This window comes from Canis lupus, chromosome 29, assembly GCF_011100685.1.
Source record: "Canis lupus familiaris isolate Mischka breed German Shepherd chromosome 29, alternate assembly UU_Cfam_GSD_1.0, whole genome shotgun sequence".
Lineage (NCBI taxonomy): Eukaryota > Metazoa > Chordata > Mammalia > Carnivora > Canidae > Canis > Canis lupus.
In genome coordinates this window covers 36,131,064-36,152,982 of record NC_049250.1, presented here as the reverse complement: position 1 = coordinate 36,152,982, position 21,919 = coordinate 36,131,064, and the positions used below count along the sequence as shown (strand labels likewise).

General features: G+C 46.1%; 1 protein-coding gene across 2 annotated transcripts in view; it reads right to left on the bottom strand.

The window, feature by feature from the left end:
* The window catches only part of DECR1 (2,4-dienoyl-CoA reductase 1), a 45,574-nt gene extending 30,658 nt beyond the window's left edge, over positions 1 to 14,916 (bottom strand). Inside the window, exon 1 of one of the 2 annotated variants that reach the window (XM_038579715.1) lies at positions 14,802 to 14,916. In XM_038579715.1, coding sequence (XP_038435643.1) covers positions 14,802 to 14,852 — 51 coding nt within the window. In that variant the 5' untranslated portion in view covers positions 14,853 to 14,916. The remainder of the gene's footprint in view (positions 1 to 14,801) is intronic. The other variant, XM_038579716.1, reaches the window with a different exon arrangement.
* Positions 14,917 to 21,919: the final 7,003 nt, after the last annotated feature.

Below are 21,919 nucleotides of genomic sequence, written 5' to 3'. Positions count from 1 at the left end.
AGGAAAAAAATGTTGGAAGACAAAATTTGAAAACATGTATAAAATAATTGAAGATAAATTTGTGAATCTGATTATGTTCCATGCTGGTCATTGTATTTCCTTTAGCTTCATGTTGACAAAGCATTTTCTTTTTGCATCCTTTTGCCAAAGCATAATAACCCAAGCGACCTACAATAATCTTTCTCTACAAAAATGGCAGTTTTACTTAAGGCTGCCACTGCCTCCAGGACTATTACATTAAGATGATGAATCAGTAAATTTGCACAAGTAGGCTGGTGAGTTTGTCATTTCCTGTTAATAATGAAAAAATGTGTTCTAATTTTCCAAAGGCTCTAAAATGAATTTTTACTTATTTAGTGCTGATTTGTATAGGGAATGTGACACGGTACTTTATGAAAGATAAATTAAGTAAATAAAATATTTGTATACAAACATTTTGTATTTATCTTAAAACATTTTCTCAATTTCCTCAATAATGGAAGAATATAGAGGTAAAAATATAATCACTTTGATAACAATCCCTAGTAAGTGTCTATAAGGTATCAGGTGACTACACAGCACAGGCATACCTGTTGTGTTTTACTTGATCTAATCAATACTGATTTTTTCCCAGCAAACAAAACTGAAGAAATTGATAGGCTATTTTATTTCATTACCTTCTGATAATTCATAGCATAAATGCTATTAAATATTAAATCCAAACCATCTGTCTGCCTAAAAACAAGTTGTTCATTTTAATATTAAGACCCATAGGAAAAAAAAAAAAAAAAAGACCCATAGAAATGAACAGACCTCACAGAATCTTGTGGTATTCCGTCTCCTATTTCTACAGAGGATCTTGAATAACCTGAAACAGCATTTTGGCCATTTCTTTTTGAGTCATAGAAAGTGGATACAAATTACCTTGCTTTGTGTTTTTTCCAGAAATAAGTTGTCTTTTGAAAGTAGATATAACATCTTTCATATCAAGATTGATTTCTTTGAACATCTTTATTTTTAAAAATTTTTTAATTTAAATTCAAGTTAGTTAACATATAGTGTATTATTAGTTTCAGGGGTAGAATTCAGAGATTCACCAGTTGCATAGAATACCCAATGCTGATTCCATCAAGTGCCCTCCTTAATGCCCATCCCCCACCCACCTCCCCTCCAGTTACCTTCAGTTTGTTCCCTATAGCTGGGTCTCTTATGGTTTGTCTTCCTCTCTCTCTCTCTCTCTCTCTCTCTTTTTCTGTTTTTATCTTATTTTTCCTTCCCTTCCCCTATGTTCATCTGTTCTGTTTCTTATATTCCACATATGAGTGAAATCATACGGTATTTGTCTTTCTCTGGACATCTCTAAAATCTAAAACTCTTAAAATTCTCTAACATCTTCCACTTTGGCAAACAAATTTGCTTACTAGAAGTTCTAAAATTGGGATGCCTGGGTGGTTCAGCGGTTAAGCGTGCCTCCCTTCGGCTCAGGGCATGATCCTGGAGACCCAGGATCGAGTCCCGCATCGGGCTCCCTCATGGAGCCTGCTTCTCTCTCTATGTCTCTGCCTCTCTCTTTCTGTGTCTCTCATGAATAAATAAAATATTTTTAAAAAGTTATAAACCCCCCCCAAAAAAAAGTATCAGCTATCATCTGCCCTCCCTCCATACTCATGACTCTCTTACATCATATAAATAATATCTTCCTCCTTCATATGGTTCTAAATGATAGCATCTAAACTAATGAAAAGCGATCATACTTCTAATTGTCAGAATGGCAAATCCTTTAAAGAGTCTTGACTGTCTCTTCCCTGGAGGATGAGAACTGTATAGCATCGAGATTAATTCTTAAATTACCAAAGTATTTTGACTGGTCTCAAATGTCTAGAATAAACACCTACAATAAACACAGACTGGTGACCCAAGCCAGATGTTTTGTTATTAGGCCTGCTCAATATTTTAAAATTTTTGAGCCAATATTTAGAATTCAGGTAAAATGCAAAAGCTCTACCAACTCTTAGGTCCAGCTTCTGCAACCACTGTCATTTGAGTGCCTTACTCCTCATCTAAATAAAACCCAAGAAACCAATACAAAATGTAAAGGGGAAAAATGGTTTTTCCTCTTTTATATAGCAATGTAGAAATAATTGTTTAATGTTCTAGGTACACTATTAAGAAAATTGAGTTTCAAATCTATAAATATCATTAACAACATGCAGAATTTGTGGAGCTAAAGAAGGTAATTTAACTCTTAGCTTCGCTATCTCACCATCATTGTCACTATTACTAATTGACCGGGCCTCCACATTAAAAGCCCATACCTCAAAAACACTGATGTCCATGAGGCGCCTGGGTGGCTGAGTTGGTTAAGCATCTGTCTTCAGCTTAAGTCATCATCTCAGGGTCCTGGGATCCAGCCCCATGTTAGGTTCTCTGCTCATCGGGGAGTCTGCTTCTCCCTTTTCCCCACCTCACCCCACTCCTACATGCACTCTCTCTCTCTCCCAAATAAATGAAAACTTAAAAAAACAACAACACTGATGTCCTCTAGAGTCAAAAATACAAAAATTAAGCTGTTTAGCCTGCATTCAAGCTGGACAATATGGCCTCAACCTACCTTCCCAGCTCTACTTCTTACCAGTTCCACCACTTAGAGGTATATACTCTATGCTCAACAACCCCTCAGCATTCCTGAAACTTGCCAACAACTTTCTCCTTCTGGCCTTTGCTTCTGATTTCTCATCTACCTGAACTACTCATTTTATTCTCCCACCTTGCAGGACCAGCCTTCAAAACCAAGCCAAAGTGTCAAAAACTGTTGATATTTTTAAAACATGTCTCAATTAAAAATGGGCCCAATGAATCCCTCCCTCCAATCAGAATCTGTTTTCCTCACCAGACTGTGAGCATCCAGGAAGATAGAAGAGCATCCATTCACTACTAAACAGGGTTTCTAACACCAATTAGAAATAAGCATTCAGTAAATGCTTGTTCCATTGACTGTAACAAAATCACATGAGTGCAGACGTAGAGTCTTAATGGTGCTATGGATATAAATTCAGCTCTCTGTACTTCATCAAGTTGAAATAAGTTACTTCCAATAACTCTAAATTATGCCTTTTCAAAAATTAGCCCCTCGAATCCAAATCTATTGATTTGTGAATCAGTCATTTGCAAATGGAAAAACTGGGCAAAGGCCTTAAGATAGTCCGCATGCAAAAAAATACATACTATCATATTTATAAGTAAGTGAATGTTAATTAAACAAAGATAATCATTTTTTTCTCACAAGATTGGTAAGGTTCAAGATTTCATAATACATAATACAAAACAAAATAGCTTATTAAAGTCACTCTTACATTCTGTTGATATGAATTGGGGCAACTTCTCTGGAGGCCAATTTGGTAACGTATTATCAAAATATTATCTAAACAATACACAACCTTTGGCCCAGCAACTCCACATTTAGGAATTAACCCAAAAGATATACTCATTCATTTGGGTGGGAGGGAGAAGCTATGTTCAAAAATATATACTAAGATGAAAATGAAATTAACAATTTTATTTACAATCACATCAAAAAGAAAAAGTGCTTACTAATAAATTTAATAAAAGAAGTACAATACTTATAAATTAAAAACTATAAAATGTCATTAAGTCTTATAGAAGGCCTAAATAAATAAAAAGACATCCTGTGTTCATGGATTAGAAAACTTAACTTTTAAGATTGCAATACTCCCCAAATTGATATACAGACTCAATAAAACCCATATCAAAATCCCAGTTGGCTTTTTGCAGAAGTTGACAAGCGTATCTCAAAATTCACTTTTAGGGACTCAGAAATGCAAGGAACACAGAACAGTCAAACATAATATATGAAAGCATTGGTTGTAATAAAAAATACTAGAAAACAATAGATCAGCATTTCAGTAGGGGGTATACCCAGCCAATTAGGGCACATCCATATAACAAAAAACTATGTATCGTTTAATATAGTCTATTCTAATAATAGTATGTACTTATCCAAACTTTCAACAAATATTTGTTGAATACCAACAATGCGAAGCATTACATTTAAGGGAAAAATCCAAGGTAGGGAAATAAATATAAAATGCTCCCAATTGTGTGGTCTTTTAATGAAAATATCTTCATACATATGCTGATACATGAACAAAAATTGTTGGGAGGATCCACAAGAAACTATTCATAGCACTAACCTCTTGGAAGAGGGACTTTTTGTATAGTCAGTGCATATTGTAATGTTGAGTGTTAGGTATGTTCATAAATTAATATTTTATTAAAAATAGTTAACACAGGGGCACTCACATGGCTCAGTCGGTTGAATGTCCGACTCTTGGTTTTGGCTCAGGTCATGATCTTGGGGTTGTGGGACTGAGAGCCCAGCACAGGGCTCCCCACCCAGTGGGGAGTCTGCTTCCCCTCTGCCTCTTCCCTCTATCCCCACCCCGCTCATGCACGTGCTCTAAGTAAATAAATATTTTTAAAAAGTTAACACAAATCAAATCATATATGCAAGCACACAATATAAAAAGGATATAGAGGAAAACAAAGTTATAGCAAGAACACTAGCATATGATCAGTGTTACAAGGATTTATTTAAAGTTTAAGTATTGTATGTTCCATACTTAAGTGTGAGCTATACTTAGAAGGAAAATGAAAGATGTTCATAATCTGTTTTTTTTTTTTTTTGGAGTTTCTAAATACCTGTTGGTTTAGATTGACACGAATTTTTTTTAAAGATTTTATTTATTTATTCGTGAGAGACACACAGAGAGAGGCAGAGACACAGGCAGAGGGAGAAGCAGGCTCTCTGTGGGAAGCCTGATGCGAGACTTGATCCCAGGATCCCAGGATCACGCCCTGAGCTGAAGGCAGATGCTCAACCACTGAGCCACCCAGGCATCCCAACATGAATATTTTTTTTAAGAATAAATTTATCCTGACTCCGGTTCACAAGATGAGAGCTTTGCAGACTGTCATATAAAAACATCAGCTTGGTGAAGACCTGACAATCTTAGTTTTCAAAGGATGACTTTGAAAAATGCATATTTTTGCATTCCCAATGCAACTCAATAGTCTATGCACACAGTAAGCCTCCAATAACTGCTTCTTATTTTGTCCAGTTGCTAGAAGGCACACGTCTGTGCCCTACTATGCACTTTTTTTTTAAACATTTTATTTATTTATTCATGAGACACACAGAGAGAGAGAGAGAGAGAGAGAGAGAGAGAGAGAGACAGGCAGAGACATAGGCAGAGGGAGAAGCAGGCTCCATGCAGGGAGCCTGACACAGGACTCGATCCCGGGCCTCCAGGACCAGGCCCTGAGCTGAAGGCGGTGCTAAACCGCTGAGCCACCTGGGCTGCCCATGCTTGTACTTTTCAATGCCTAGACCACTGCCACTGCAGCCATGGAGGTAGCTCTCAGCTGGATGCATCTGGAAATACAAGAGGGAGCTGGGCAGGATGCTCTGTATTGATACTCCAATACAGGAACAGATAATGCTGCAGAATGAAGAACTGTCCCACCCACTAATACCATTAGTGATCCCACCAATTGGAAAAGAAACAGAGAGCCCAAACTCTACCCACACCTATGGCTTGCCATGGGCCGTTCTGCGCTCAAGCTCGGTGCCTGTGTGGATTGCTTGAGTACCTCCGCCCTCTGCTTAACTGAGAGCAGGGCACAGCACCAGAGGCCACTGATATTATAAGCTTCTGCAGAACACAGATCTCGTTGCCACAGCAACTGGAAGGTAAGGCTGAGCAAATATAAAAGAAAGTTAGCTGGACTCCAGGTTGCAGTGGCTAGGCTGAATTACGCAGCTGTTGCCAGTAGCAAGACAGAAATTACATTTTTAAGTAATGATACATCTTATAGCAATGAACAGGAGTCCTTGAAAAAGGAGCTGCTCTGTGCTTCAGGGTATACTTCCCATTTTTATTACAGTTCTTACCGGTCTACAGTGAGATGTGGACCAAACAGATGCTTCACCAATACTTCCCAATAAAAGGAGATGAAATCAAGGAGATAAATTAGCAGGCAGTTTGAAATTTTGGGTTTTTTTTGTTTTGTTTTCTGGTTTTTTTTGTTTTTTTTTTTTTTTTTTTTTTTTTTTGCAGTTTGAAATTTTGAACGTGGGTCTTCACTATGCTTACCTCTCATCTGAGTAATCCCATCGATCCCCATCACATTAGCCGTAACTAACATAATTATCTTTTTTAAACCAAAAAAATAGAACCGCTGCTCTTGAAAAGGTTTTGTTTTGAATTGAGATTTGTGCATATGAAAAAAATATTAGAGATAAACATGATATTATGATTTGGGATAGTTAATTCATTTACCTATTTTTAACAAGTTTTGTTTTTTTTAAGATTTTATTTATTTACTTGAGACAGAGAGAAGGAGAGAGTGAGCTTGAGCTGGGGCCAGGGGGCTGGGGGAGAAGCAGAGAGAGAAGGAAAGGCAGGCTCTCCACTGAGCAGGGAGCCTGACTTGGGGCCCATTCCTGGGACCCTGGGATCATGACCTGAGCCAAAGGCAGATGCTTAACTCACTAAGCCACTCAGGTGCCCCTATTTTTAACAAGTTTTTAAGGAGCATCCCCCATGCCCCAGGCACTATTCTAGAAAATAGCAATACAGCAGGGAGCAAAATAAATATAATATTCTACCTTGAGAGATTATTTTTGGATGGAGGGGCATAAATTAAAGAATACGTATACTTACATAGTATATTACAGGCTAACACACACGGTGTGGGGTAAAAATAAGGCACAGCATAGGGATGGAGAGTTGCTATTTTAAATAGAGTGGTCAGGAAGGGTCTGAGGTGAATTTGAATAAAGACCTAAAAAAAGGTGAGAGAATGAGTGCCACAGTTCTTTCAGGCAGAGGGGAGAGTAAATGCCAGGGCCATGACCAGCAAGCCGAGGAAGTCAGAGGGCCAGTGTGGCTGGAGTGGAAGGAGGGAGGGTGGCAGGGGTGGGAGGCCAATCAGGTCAAGAAGACTGGATCGGGGGGATGCCTGGGTGGCTCAGCGGTTGAGCACCTGCCTTTCAAGGGCTCAGGGTGTGATCCTGGGGTCCCGGGATAGAGTCCCACGTCGGGCTCCCTGCATGAGCCTGCTTCTCCCTCTGCCTATGTCTCTTCCTCTCTCTCTCTCTGTGTGTCCCTCATGAATAAACTTTAAAAATCTAAAAAAAAAAAAAAAAAAAAAAAAAGAAGAAGATTGGATCAGGGGCACCCGGGAGCTCGGTGGTTACACACCTGCCTCCAGGTCAGGTCATGATCTCAGAGTCCCGAGATCAAGCCCCTATAAACGAATAAAATCTAAAAAGATGAAGAAGATTGGATCATGAAGGCTGAGTCAACCACACGATGTGCACTAAACTTTTACTCTGAGTCCAGTGGAAAACATCTGTGATGTTTTGAGCAGAGGATCTGCCTTAGGTGTTCAGAGGACTGCTCTATACTGTTTTGCCTGCGATGCTGAGAAGGAATGTAGGAGGCAAGGCTGGGAGCAGGGATGGTGCTTTTGCCGCAGGTGAGGCAGGAGGTGACCTGGATGCCATCATCAGAAGGGACAGGACTTAGCAAATGAAATTACTTGCTGGTAAAAAGGCCCCAGAAAGTGAGGATATAATAAATTATCGCCGTACCTCAAAGCCCAACCTCAGCACATACTGACCTATTTCACGGAAGGCAGATAAAGCGTCCCCCCACTTTCCTGAAAAGATGAAGCCCATTCAGCTGAGAGAGCCTTCTCCACCTCTCTCCCCTTTACCTCACTCTTAGCACTGCCTTTGTGTTTTGGACGGGAAGGTTCAACTCTGAGCTAGAAGGAAGTGGGGCTCATCAGACGGAGGGTGTGGGTCTAGGGGAGATAAGGAGGGCGGCAGTGATCCAGACAACACTCTCCACTCGTATGTAACACGTAGTCTAGCCTGAATTCGGAAGCCAAGCAGCTGGAAGCGCTGAGCAAGGAGGGGAGAGCTGAAGATGAGCAAAGTTTCCATGGCTACTCGCTGGGCGCTGCTACAAAGGACGGGATCGACGTGGGAAGACCCAGGCCGGAGGACTGAAGACAAGGAGTTCTGTACTGGAAACGCCAGAGCTGCAACACCTGGGGGACACTCAGGTGAACACACCTAACCCGCAGCTGGAAATACCGGGCTCGCAACATCACTCCGTAACTGTGAAAGCAAGCACTTCCACCGCCACGCAATGTGGTGTGGGAGCCGCCCCAGCCTGGAAGGGACCAAAGTATGGTTGTCCCCTTACTCTTAACCTACTTATATTTACCCAGGCATTTCTTTTTTTTTTTTTTTTAAGATTTTATTTATTCATTAGAGACACAGAGAGAGGCAGAGGGAGAAGCAGGCTCCATGCAGGGAGCCTGATGTGGGACTTGATCCCAGGACTCCAGGATCACGCCCTGAGCCAAAGGCAGATGCTCAACCACTGAGCCACCCAGGTGTCCCATACCCAGGCATTTCGGATTCCAAGACGAACCATCACCTCAGAAAGAGAACAGCGTAGGACAGCTGAGAACGCTGATCGTTTTCTACCTGGAATTTTCTTCAAAAACCAAGGGTTGCCAAACCCTGATGGAATGCCTTCTATTATGGGCTGTAGGCAACCCTGGCTCACTTCAGACATGCCCTCCTCTCTCGATGTGCTTTGTAACGATCTTTGTAGAGATCTACATATTCTTTTAATATTATAAAATGAGCGTTATTCGTTTTGGGAAGGAGATTGTTTGGACATTTCTTCACATACATATATCTGAGCTCTGAAGCCACCATTCATCCAAGTGACTGCCTCTAAGGACTCCTCCAAGTCGTCTTTCTCTTCACCTGACACATCCCGTCCATTGCCAAGACCCCAGTCCGTATCTTTCCTCTCTATGCACTGCTCAACTTCAGAGGCCCGTATCTCCTGTCGCCCACAAATACGGAGGTCCCACCTTATGTCATCTGTTACCTTGTCTCTAGCCGCCAGCGTCTCCTCTCTCCAGTCTGTCTCCAGAACACTGCAAACCTGCTCATGGCACTTTTCACCTTAAGCTCAATCTACGGCTCCTGGGAGCTGCACAAAGTCCAGATTCCTTAGCTTCACACATCTCATCAAGTCTTTGTGACTTGGCTCTTGCCCATCTCTGCCGCCTCTTCTCCCTCTGCTTTACCTCCTGGAAATCTGCACTCAGGAAAACAAAACACTCAGGGTTCCCCAAATATAGATTGTCTTCTACCTCCCTATTTATACCAGATCGATCCCACATCATACAACACTCATCACTCGAAGTTAGTTCTGAGAGTTCCGATGCCTTTCCTAACACTCCCAGACACAGTGAACATTCTCATCTCCATCCCTGTAGCCAACGTCCCCCTGCAAGTGCCCTCTCTCACTGCCACTGCCCTTAGCTCAGGGGCCAAAGACAGAAATCAGGGCTTCCGTCTCATACCGCACATCCAAACCAAAGTCGTCTGATTTAGTCCTAAATAGCTCCATTTAGGACTGTGCAGACCCATTGCTTGTTTGGACTTGTAGTCTCCCTAGATCAAGTCTTACCTGCTAAGTATCACTTCCCTGCTCACAACTATGATGGTGCCGTATCACCTCAACATGGCCCAATCTTCCTTCTTCTTGCACACCAACAACCAATCACAAGGCCTCTCAATTTACCTCCTAAATATCCCTTGACTTGGGAGTCTCTAAGCATCCACAGCCACTCCTATCTGAGGCCACCATGGAGAGAAGAGTACCCGGATTTGACTACATGCCTCTGTTTTTATCGCCACTCCCACGCACGCTGTCAGGACGGAGCTCTCACTCCTCAGTGTGGCCCACTGGCTGTCCACCAGCTTGCCTCTCCACTCTCTACCTGTACACTTTAGCCTGGACCCGTCACACAGGCCACTCTCCCACCTAGAACCTTCTTACTCATACTCCTCCCCTTGGCTAACTCCTATTCATCCTTCAGGTCTCAGCCTAGGTGTGTACTCCAAAACACATTCCCATAAAATTGCACACTCCTCCCACTGGGGGTGGGAAATGCTTCTCTCCTGACCCAGATGTTTCCCTGCAACCCCAGGCTTCTCTGCACACCCTTAGTTTCCCTGTCTCCACAGAGATAGTTTATCTGACTGGTAAATACTGAAAGAATAATTGGGCACACCAATTCCTCCTCTTGAGTCAGCTGCCCTGAGAGAGCAATTCTGCTGTCCTTCTGAAGCAGCAAGTCTGCCTAATGCAGGAGGTCCGGTTAACAGGTAACAGGGGCAGCTGGCTCTCACGTGGAATGGTAACAAGTGACACTTTGGCCTCAGTCTGTACTCTTATTTTTCAAACTGGAGAAGACAGATGCTTTTTATGTTGGACCTCTTCTGAAATCAAGAGCACTCATCATAATACTTAACTATATTATACCAAAATGTCGTTAAGAGTATAAGCTTCCTGAGAGCAGGAACCAGCCCTTTTGCTCATCCTTATACCCCTGGGACCCTGTCTAGCACCTAATAAAGGCCTAAAATACGCCCACCGTGTCCTGCCCCCAGCAACCTGTCCAGTCTCATCTCCATGCACTTCTCTCTGAAACCGTATTTTAAACTCTACAATACTAAACCACTCTTTTTTTTTTTTTTTAAAGAAATAGGCTATGCTCCCTTACTTCTTGATATATGCTATTCCTCAGGTCCAGATCACATACATGTGAGGCCCCATATATTCCAACTCCTCCTTTAAAAGTCAGCCCTGGAAGCCACCTCCTCCATGAAGCCTTCACCGCCTCCTCCAGACACACACCATTCTGCTTACATATGCATTCCAACATACACCTGCATTTTCACAGTCTACTCACATCTTGTGTGACCTCCTAGACTATGGTTTTTCAGATATTTATATGTTATATAAAGCATACTAAGAAATACACCTTATATGGCAACACAGTATACATTCATTCATGTGACAGATATTATGTTTATTCTACACTAGGCAATATTCTAGGCCTAGAAGTACAGCAGTAAACACACAAGATATAAATCCTTGCCTACAGGAAGTTTATATTCTGGAATTTTATTTTGGGTACACAAAGATTTCTTAAGCTTTCCAGACAGAAAATACAGAAGGAAAAAAAAATCCACTAGCCTTACATTTTTCCCTGACAATATTCAGTGTTAGAAGACAATGAAAACGATGTTGATTCAGTTCTGAGGGGAAAATAAATATAATACATCCAAGTAAAATGATGCCTGTGTACCCATCTTTTTTTATCAGCATAGACACCTGGAATGATGTTCACCAAATCTCAACCCTGGTTATTTCTGGGTGGCCAGATTAGGGTCCTATGTTACTTTTTTTAAAACTATATTACCTGAATCCATATTGGTCGGGTATCATTTTTATAAAAATCCTAAAGTTACGACCCTTGATAAAAACAAAAGGAAAGAAGGTATGGCAGTGTGCATCACAGACACCTAATATTTAGTCCACAATAAAAAAAAATGATATATTAAAAAAAAAAGATTTCACAAAGTAAACTTAACCTTACTACACTTACATGAGATGAATTCTGGTATTTTGTATTCTATCCCAATTTTTTTTTCTTACTCATCTTGCCCCATAAGACTGATTTCTGTGTCCACTCTCGTTTATCCATAGCTTGAAAAATATATATGAGACTTAATGATGGTATAGATATCTTTCCCGCCAAGTAGCTCCGAACGATGCCCAACATGTAATAGGCACTTAAATAGCATTTCCTGATAAAACAACTGAGAGTGTGCCCCTTTTCCTGAGTACAACTGACAGCGACTTGAGAGCAGAGATTGTTTTTTGTTTTTTTAATCTTTATACCCCACACAGAGCTCATTGGCAATAAATATTTGTTGCGTTGAATTGAGGCCTACTAGCTAACCAGCACGATTTAAGACACTTCATAAACACGTTTAACAAAGAAAACATTTTCCTTGGTTCTTGCTCAATAAAAATACTCAAATTGGGAGTTCTAACTGTAATAACTAGTATTTGTCCACGGAAACATGATGTTCCCTGGAACCACCTCCCACTTCACAGACAGGAAAATGCTTCTCCCAGGAATTCAAACCCAAGGCGGCAGGTGCCAGGAAAACAAAACACACCAAAAGGAGCTTCTGTTGGCTCTGAACTCTGACCCTCAAAACTTCTGTTTTTCTTAAGCAAAAGAATTCCAAAATTGTCAGAGTACAATTAATTTTTAAATGAGTTCCGCTTGCCCCCCCCAACTGTTTTTTGTCTAATGGTGTCCGATGAATTGGGATACAGTCTGCGTGATTGATTTTATTATCTTATTATTACAGTCCTAATGATTTGGGGGAAGGGAGGGTTGTATCAAAAAACCTCTGAAGACTTTTCTAACCTCACAGCTAGCTGTTGTACAAAGACAAGGTTCTTTGAGAAGAGGTCAGAAAACAGGCTTCTTTCACAGTGACCTACAACCAGAATATTTACAGGAAAATCATATCAGCAAAACCTTATTGTCAAACAAACAGCACTCTTTAAAACAAAGTTCTGGGGCAGCGGCGGGGGGTGGGGGGGTCAGATGGGGTTGGAGGGGGGGCTCAGCGGGTTAGCGCCGCCTTCAGCCCAGGGCCTGATCCTGGAGACCCGGGATCGAGTCCCACAGGGATAGAGTCCTGGGGATAGAGACGCGCGGGGATAGAGTCCCATGGGGATAGAGTCCCACGGGGATAGAGTCCCGCGAGGATAGAGTCCCGGGGATAGAGTCCCATGGGATAGAGTCCTGGCGATAGAGCCCCGCGAGGATAGAATCTCGGGGATAGAGTCCCATGGGGATAGAGTCCCACGGGGATAGAGTCCCACTAGGATAGAGTCCCACGGGGATAGAGTCCTGGGGATAGAGACGCACGGGGATAGAGTCCCGGGGATAGAGTCCCACGGGGATAGAGTCCCACTAGGATAGAGTCCCACGGGGATAGAGTCCTGGGGATAGAGACGCACGGGGATAGAGTCCCGGGGATAGAGTCCCACGGGGATAGAGTCCCGGGGATAGAGACGCGCGGGGATAGAGTCCCATGGGGATAGAGTCCCACGGGGATAGAGTCCTGGGGATAGAGTCCCACAGGGATAGAGTCCTGGGGATAGAGACGCGGGGATAGAGTCCCATGGGGATACAGTCCCACGGGGATAGAGTCCCATAGAGTCCTGGGGATAGAGACACGCGGGGATAGAGTCCCATGGGGATAGAGTCCCACGGGGATAGAGTCCCGCAGGGATAGAGTCCGGGATACAGTCCCATGGAGATAGAGGACCGCAGGGATAGTCCCGCGGGGATAGATTCCCACAGGGATAGAGCCCCGGGGATAGAGTCCCATGCGGATAGAGTCCTGTGAGGATAGAGACCCACGAGGATAGTGTCCCGAGGATAGAGTCCCATGGGGACAGAGTCCCATGGGATAGAGTCCGCAGGAATAGTCCCATGGGGAGAGAGTGGGTGGGGCATAGAGACCCAGGAGGGTAGAGTCCGGCAGGGATACAGTCCCATGGGATACAGTCCCATGGGATACAGTCCCACAGGGATAGAGTCCCATGGGGATCGAGTCCCACGTCGGGCTCCCTGAATGGAGCCTGCTTCTCTCTCTGCCTGTGTTTCTGCTTCTCTCTCTGCATGAATAAATAAAACCTTTAAAAAAATAATAAAACGAAGTTCTCTAACTTAAGAGACTGACCATACTATTTCCTCATGTTCACATTTAGAGCCGCTACCTCCATTTTCCAGAAAAGAACAGCAGGGCTGGCATCCCACTGGACTCAGCAGGATTTAGTTAGTCCCTGACTTGGGGGTAAGTACCCTTGGCAGGAGAGATACTTCTTCCACCTGGCTAAGGAAGCTGAACTTTTAGGTTTAGTGTATTAAGGTTCCTAACTTTGCTTGGGGGAAGGGACTGTCTTGGATATCACAGCTTCTTCTTACAACCTCCTTTCGCTCTCTTAGCCTCTCCAGCTATCTTCGCTTGCATTTTTAAAAAATATTTTATTTATTTATTCATGAGAGACACAGAGAGAGAGTGAGAGGCAGAGACACAGGCAGAGGGAGAAGCAGGCTCCATGCAGGGAGCCCGACGCAGGACTCGATCCCAGGTCTCCAGGGTCACGCCCCGGGCTGGAGGCAGGTGCACAACCACTGAGCCACCCAGGTGTCCCTCGCTTGCATTTTTTTTAATTCCTGACTCTGGGTCCCGTGGACGCACGTTGACAAAACACACCAGCTGCGTCTCCCAAAGCTGAGGGGTGGAAGGCCGCCTGAAAGGTACCCACCTCTCTCCCAGCTTTGCCTCTAGGGAGGAGAATAGAGAGCGAGGTTTCGGGGTTTTTTTCTTCTAATAGAACGTCTGTTTGCACGAACGTTTCATTTGCACAACTAACGCAGAAGCGGATCTTCCCGGCGAGACCAGGCCGCCAGGGAGGCCAGCGCCCCCTGCGGACCCCCTCCCGCCGCCGCGCCCCGCCCCTTCCGAGCCGCCGCCCGCAGGGTCCAGCTGCCCCCCCGCCCCTACACACGGCTCAGAAGCTGCCGGGGCACTCGGAGGAGCCCGGCCCGCCCTCCACACCCACGGTTCTCCGACGGCCGACCGTGACCTTGTCCCCCCCCGCCCCGGTCCGCACTCCTCCCGCGGCTCCGCGCGCCCCGCATCCCGGGGTCCAGATGTTCGCCGCGCGCGCCCCCGGGCGCCGTCCCGGGGACCCGCACGGGCAGGGCGCTCGCTGGGGGGCGAGCCGGGCCCTCGGTCCCTCCAGGCGCCGCCTTACCCGCCGAGGGCCGCGGCCCCGAACGAGGAAGACGCGACCCAGCAGCGCCATCTTGGACCTCCCGGACTCGGGCTGCAGGTGCTCGGGGCTCCGGGGGGCGGGGCCGGGGCCGGAGCGGGGCGGGACCGCGGTGGGGCGGAGGCGGGGCCGCGGCGGGGAGGGGCGGGGCCAGGAGTGGGCGGGGCCACGATGGGGAAGGGGCGGGGCCTGCTGTGGGTGGAGCGGGCCGCGGCGGTGGTGGGCGGGGCTAGGAGTGGGCGGGGCCACGATGGGGAAGGGGCGGGGCCTGCTGTGGGTGGAGCGGGCCGCGGCGGTGGTGGGCGGGGCTAGGAGTGGGCGGGGCTAGGAGTGGGCGGGGCCACGATGTGGAAGCGGGGGCGGGGGCTGAGGAGCCTTGGGGAGCCACAGCGGCCAGGTTGGGGGGAAAGGGGAGCGGGTAGCGGAGTGCTGGCGTGGGGGCGGGGGTAGGAGCCGGGAGCGGGGGGGCCGGAGCGGGTGGGGTCCAGGAGGGGAGGGGGGGAGAGGGGAGGGGAGAGAGTATGGGGGGCGGAGTGTCGGGGCGGGGAGGGGGTGAGGGGAGCCGGGGACCGGGCTGGGGCAGGTCGGGATCCGGGAGGGGAAAGGGGAGAGGGGATGGGGGGCGGAGTGTCGGGGCGGCGGGGGGCGGGGGGACGGGCGGGGGCGGGGCGGGTTGGGGTCAGAGAGAGGAGAGGGGATGGGGGGCGGAGTGTCGGGGCGGGGGGCTGGGGAGCGGAGCCGGGACGGGCGGGGCCGGGGGCGGGCGCGAGTCTCGGTGGCCGGGACCCCGCGCCCCGCCCTGGTGTAGCGGCGGGGCCCGACGCCGAGTCCCGCGCCATCACCGCATAAAATCTTGCAAACCTCCGCGGGGCCGGTCCTGGGCGGGGCGCCCGGCCTCCGACCGAAGCTGCGGAGCGCGGGCTGCGGGGCCGCCGAGGGGCTGTGCCGCCTCCCCCCGGGTCCCAGCGTCGCTTTCCTGGCGGCGGGCGTGGTGCCCGCGTCAGAAGCCAAGGCCACCGAGGCGTCGCTCTCCGTCTCAGGGCCCTGCACCTGTGGGCACGTCTCAGGGCCCTGCACCTCTGGGCATGTCTCTGCCGTGCACCTGTGGGCACGTCTCTGCCCTGCACCTGTGGGCACGTCTCAGGGCCCTGCACCTCTGGGCATGTCTCTGCCCTGCACCTGTGGGCACGTCTCAGGGCCCTGCACCTGTGGGCACGTCTCTGCCGTGCACCTGTGGGCACGTCTCAGGGCCCTGCACCTGTGGGCACGCCGTGCGAACTCAGGTCACACCTTCCCGCCGACCTCTAAGGTGTGGCCGGTCGCCCCTGTCTCCGCATTATCGTGGAGACTGAAGAGGGTGGATGCGAAGCCCCGAGCTCGGGCTGACGCTTAGGTGACGTGGAGAGCTTACAAAGTGGTGAGGAGGGCAAACAGGAAGCCCGCAAGCCGACCTTCGGAAGCACGCCCGGCTCGCGGGGGTCCACGCTGATCTTTCAAATAGGAACCTGCTCCCGGAAGACCGACCTCACAGCTTCACTCCGAGACCACAAGCCCAGAAGCGGAGACAATGCAAGTCAACTTGATCAGTTTGTCCAAGCACAAGATGACGGTTGTTAATCCACAAAATACCCAACAACTGGTCTCTTGATACGATGAGTGACTATTTCTTTACCAACCACAGCTTTTACCTCATTCTAAGATCCCCTCACTTTAGGATTTATTGAGATCTTCCTTGATAGAATTGCCTTCTCTTTCCGACAGTCCAACCTAAGTGAACCACCCGCTTCCTTAGACCACTTCCAATCATCCAATCAAAGCCCAAACCCTACAATAGGTTCTTTCCAACACCCTTCTAGGAAGACACCCCATGGTGTGCGTCCTCCTTTGCTGCAAAAAATAATGAACCCAATGGGTTCTACTGTAGGTGTGCCCCTGGCGGACTCTGGCTGGAGGGCGTCGACCGTGCCCTTGCAATATGAACCCATTGTCTCAGTTTAGGTTCCTCTAAAGTAGATCGGGGAACAGGGATCCAGTGCCAGCGACTCATTTTGGGAACCTTGGGAATCACCAGTAGGGAAGAGAGGCAGGCAATACAAGATAGGTTATTCAGCTAGCTAACACTGGGCAACTGGAGCTAACGCCACAGAGGAAACTAAGAAGATGGAGAACACATGCTGCTGTGGACTGAATAGTCCTAGTTTGCAGCCCTACCCCTCAAGGTGATGGTATTTAGAGGTGGGGCCTTTGGGAAGTGATGAGATGAATGCCCTTATAAAAGAGGGTTAAAAGAAAAAAAGGGAGGGGGGGGATTCCTGGGTGGCTCAGCGGTTTAGTGCCGCCTTGGGTCCAGGGCCTGATCCTGGAGACCTGGGATCAAGTCCCACGTCGGGCTCCCTGCATGGAGCCTGCTTCTCCCTCTGCCTGTGTCTCTGCCTCTCTCTCTGTGTGTCTCTCATGAATAAATAAAATCTTTAAAAAATAAAAAATAAAAAAATAAAAGAGGGCCCAGAGAGCTGGCTGGCCCCTCCCTTTCACCAGCTTAGCTGTAACAAAAATCTGACCTCTTGTTGAGGTTTGATGGCTGGTAGCTTTTAAGCCTCCTCCCCTCTCTTCTTGTGTCTTGGGTCAGCTGGGCAAGACAGGATAGTCAGGAAGGCCCAGATAGTCCCTCCTTTGGCACAGCAGCCAAGCCCCTTCCCATACCTGGATACCCTCACTCTAATCCCTAACCAGTCCTTAACCACAGTAAAAAACAATCCCAAACCACTCTTTTATCCTTCCTGTATGAATTTTCCAGGGTTGCCATAGTAAAGTAGCATAGACTTGGTGGCTTACACAATAGAAGTTCTAGAAGTTAGATATCTGATATCAAAGGTGTTGGTGCGACTGGTTTCTTCTGAAGCTTCTCTCTCCTTGGCTCATAGATGGTGTCGTCTTCCACTGTCTCTACATGGTCTTCTTTCTTTACCTTTCTATATCCAAATTTCCCCTTCTCATAAGGACACCAGTCGTATTGGATTAGGAGCCACCATAATGACCTTATTTTCACTCTGTTGTCTTTTTAAAGCCCTATCTCTATATTATTTGAGCTATTGGTCAAATTCAGAAGTACTAGAGGTTAGGACTTCAACATACAAAATTGAAGGGAACACAGTTTAGCCCATAATAGTTGCTCTCTCAAACCATTTTTAGATCAGCACAGGAGGCCTGCTCTCTCCTTCCAAAAAGTCTTGCCACATAAATAATAAACATTTTTATGTTTTCTCATGATGTGTATGTGTGTGTGTGTGTGTGTGGCATCATCAGTCTTGACATCCAAACTAAATTTGGGGTGGGAATCCATCTTGTTTCTACAGAGATATTACAACATTAGTTCTTTTTTTTAAAAAAAGATTTTATTTATTCATGAGATACACAGAGAGAGAGAGAGAGAGAGAGAGAGAGAGAGAGAGAGAGAGAGAGAGGCAGCGCAGGCTCCGTGCAGGGAACCTGACATGGGACTCGATCCCGGGTCTCCAGGATCAGGCCCTGGACCCAAGGCGGCACTAAACTGCTGAGCCACCCGGGCTGCCCAACATTAGTTCTTAATACATAGTCATTAGGTCACATTTTCTCTGGGTCAGAAATCCAGATATGGTCCTAGGCAGTCCTAGACAGACTCTAGGACCATCCAGGTATGCTCAGGCTCTCGAAAGACTGCAATCAGGTTGTCCACTAGGCCATAGTTTCACCTGGAGACTCACCTGAAGAAGAATCTGTTTCCAAGCTCATTCAGGTTGTTGGCAAAATGCATTTCCTTGTGCCCCTATAATTGTTGCCTGGAGCCCGCCCTCGGCTTCTAGAGGTAAATTATAATTCTTTTCTGTATGAGCTTCATCAATGTGACTCGACTGCTTATTTTATCGAGTTCTCAAGGAGAATCTCTCATCTCAGGGAGGACCCAATCTCTCTTTTAAGGGTAACCACCTGATTAAGTAAGGCCCACCCAGCATAATCGTAATCTCCTTTGATTAACTAAAAATCAACTGATTTAGGGCTTTACTTACATCTGCAAAATCCCTTCATCTTTGCCATACTCTGTAGGCTAGAATCAAGTCAAGGTCCCACCCATATCCAAAGGGAAGGGATTATGCCTGGTGTGAATACCAGGTGGTAGGGATTATGGGGACCTCTTAAAATTCTGCCTACCAAAACCACTAGGCTATACATGAGGAGGAAAAGCAGTTGCACACGTTTTAGGTAGACTTACACTTTACCACCAGTCAGAGGAAAATAGCTGTAAAATACACTCAGGCGGGCTAGGCACTGGGCACTTTGTGCACCAAGCTTGGGACACCTTGGCAGAAGGTTGGACTTCAAGAGAACAAGCCAGCTAGGGGAAAAAAAAAATAACCACTGTGAACTGAATACTAGAGAGGTCTCCCCAAAGGCTTGTGTAAAACCCAGGGCCCTTCTCATGATTTTGAGAGGGAAGGAGAAAGCAGGACACAAAGACAAATAAAATACGAATGAAAACAATTATTTTAACCACTAATGGTATGATATCTTACGTTTGCAAGTTTTACTGAAAAATAAAGGGCCCAAAGGGGCTTTACCTTTAAGGGGTACCTTTAAGGTACAAGATACAAGATACCTTGTACCTTTAAGGGGTCCCAAAGTTTACCAGTTTCAGGTACGTCCACCTCTGGCCTCACTACATGTTTTCATAGAGCTCCAAATTTTCCTTTTTGAGCTCTTAATATAATTGTAGTTGCATCTTTCTTTTATATACGAGGTTGTGGGGGTGAACACACCCCCAAGCATGGTTTCTTTTTAAACCATACTGCCATCCTCCACATCTAACAAAAGCTTGGTACATAGTGAGCCCTTCACAAATATTTGCTGAATGAATAAGCACTGAGGCGGTTGTCATCTTCTAGAGGCAGTATCATAAATAGAACCTAGGGAGCTTACAGCACTGATAGGCACTACTCAGGAATAGACTGGGAGCATGAAAAAAGGCAAGGAGTTATTTAGGCAAGAGCCAGGGGACTTGACTTCAATGCCTAAAAATATATTACTCCTGAAAGCTAATATTTCTCAACTTCTTCTGTGTGCCAGGTGGTGCTCAGCACCCTACGTGTGTCTTAGTCCTCACAAGCATTTGCGGTTTATACTATTGTTATCCCCATTTGGAAACTGAGGCACAGAACACTTAGGCAGACTGCGAAGCTGATAACTCCCAGTGATGGAGTCTGGGACTCAAGCTCTCAACCATTGCATTATTCCCCGGGTTAGTGGGGTATCGACGTGTGAGTCAGACTGCTGGGCCCCAGGCAGAGCTGTAACTCTCACTAGACATGTCACATTTAACCAATTAAGAGCTTTTTCTATTTCATTTCCTTATCTGTGAAGTGCAGGTATTAAGAGTGCTAGCCTCAGAAGGTTTTACTCAGGTCTAAATGAAATAATGTGTTTAAAGCACTTGCACCAGGGCCTGGCACATACAAAACAGCAGAAAATGCTCACTATGATCCTGCACTTACAGACTGAGCAGTAGGTAACTCGGAGTTAAGGGAAACCCCTGAAGATCACTATATAAGGGTTTTGGGTTTTTTTCTCATGGAACCACAGGCTATAACTATTAAGCTAGTTCAACAAGATTTTTTTAAAGATTTTATTTTCTTATTTGAGAGACAGAACATGAGCAAGGGGAGGGGCAAAGGGAGATGCAGACTCCCTGCTGAGTGGGGAGCCCCACGTGGTGGGGCTCCATCCTAGGACTCAGAGATGATGACCTGAGTTGAAGGCAGATGCTGAACCGACTGAGCCACCCAGGCACCCCAGGTTCACCAGGATTATTACCCAGAAGATAAACTCCCCATGGAAAAAAAAAGTGGGGGAACCTACAAAATGCCTTGCTCAAGCATTGTCTAGAAATTACTGCTGTTTCATATTTTTGTTAGAGTTCTACAGGCAACTAATAGGAAGTGTCCAAAATAACTTTACAGTTATGTTTTGATGAAATCAAGGCCCACAGCTTCTGCCCCAGGGGAAGAGGTTGAAGAGGGTAATGATCAGTTTCAATCAGCTTGGCAATTTAAGCCGTGTAGGTTCTCGACCATTCTGGGAGCTTTAATGGTGGATGGGAAACCAGCCCCCTGTCACAGAGGCAGTGCAATACTGAAGAAAGAGGCCACTCTTTGTTCGTAGGTAGCAACTTTAATAATAGCAAAGGGAATTTACTTATGAGGCTGGTCTTGGGTAGCAGCAAGACCAATGGATCCCTGTGCCTGCCCTACAAATCTTAAAATCTTGTAAAGAGGACCTAACGGGCATATATACTGTGCAGGTGTTTTCAACATCACATCTCAAGGCTAGGTCCTCAGAGCAGCCTCCTGGAGTAGGAAAGGCAAGTCAACCCCACATTCCAAGGGCAGGTAGGGGTGGGGGGTTAGTCATCAGGAGTGGTGGAAGGTGGTGGTAAAGAGCCTTCAAAGTGCCCTGGTCCAGCTCACGGGTCAATTGGTCATGATATCTTTTTTTGGTTACATTCCCTAATGGGTGGGATTACACATTAAAATAAGAGACAATTTTCCCTGTTGAAAATAAGGGAAAAGGCTCCTCTTTTTTAAGAACATCTGCTTTAGAAGATTAGAAGACTTGTCATTATAAATTCTTTCCTGAAAGGTATGTAGATCCTTTTTCAAAGGATAAATAAAGCTCTGCCACCTTTGGGACCCAGCAATGTCTTTCTCAAGGGGGGTGGGTGGGGGGGAATCTCCTTGAAATGTAACCAACGGGGAAGATAGGCCCATTTCCTAGTTCAACCTGCTGAACTGTCTCCTAGCATAAAGATTTGAGAAGTCTATTTGTCCTTGGGATAAAGGCAGTTAGCTAACACAACGATCACTCCAGTTGCCAAGTGCGTTTAGGATGAACTATGTGTGACAAATGATGCTGTCAAGTCCTCTTTTTCAAGGACAAGCCATTATGCACCTTGAGAATGGGTTTGTGCGGAATGGGTTTTATCTGCCTGCCTATTTAAAAGGATGAGGTTTCTCTCAGTAATCTCTCCAGCAGATTGCCTTTGATTCTGGTTTATGCTTATTCAATAATAA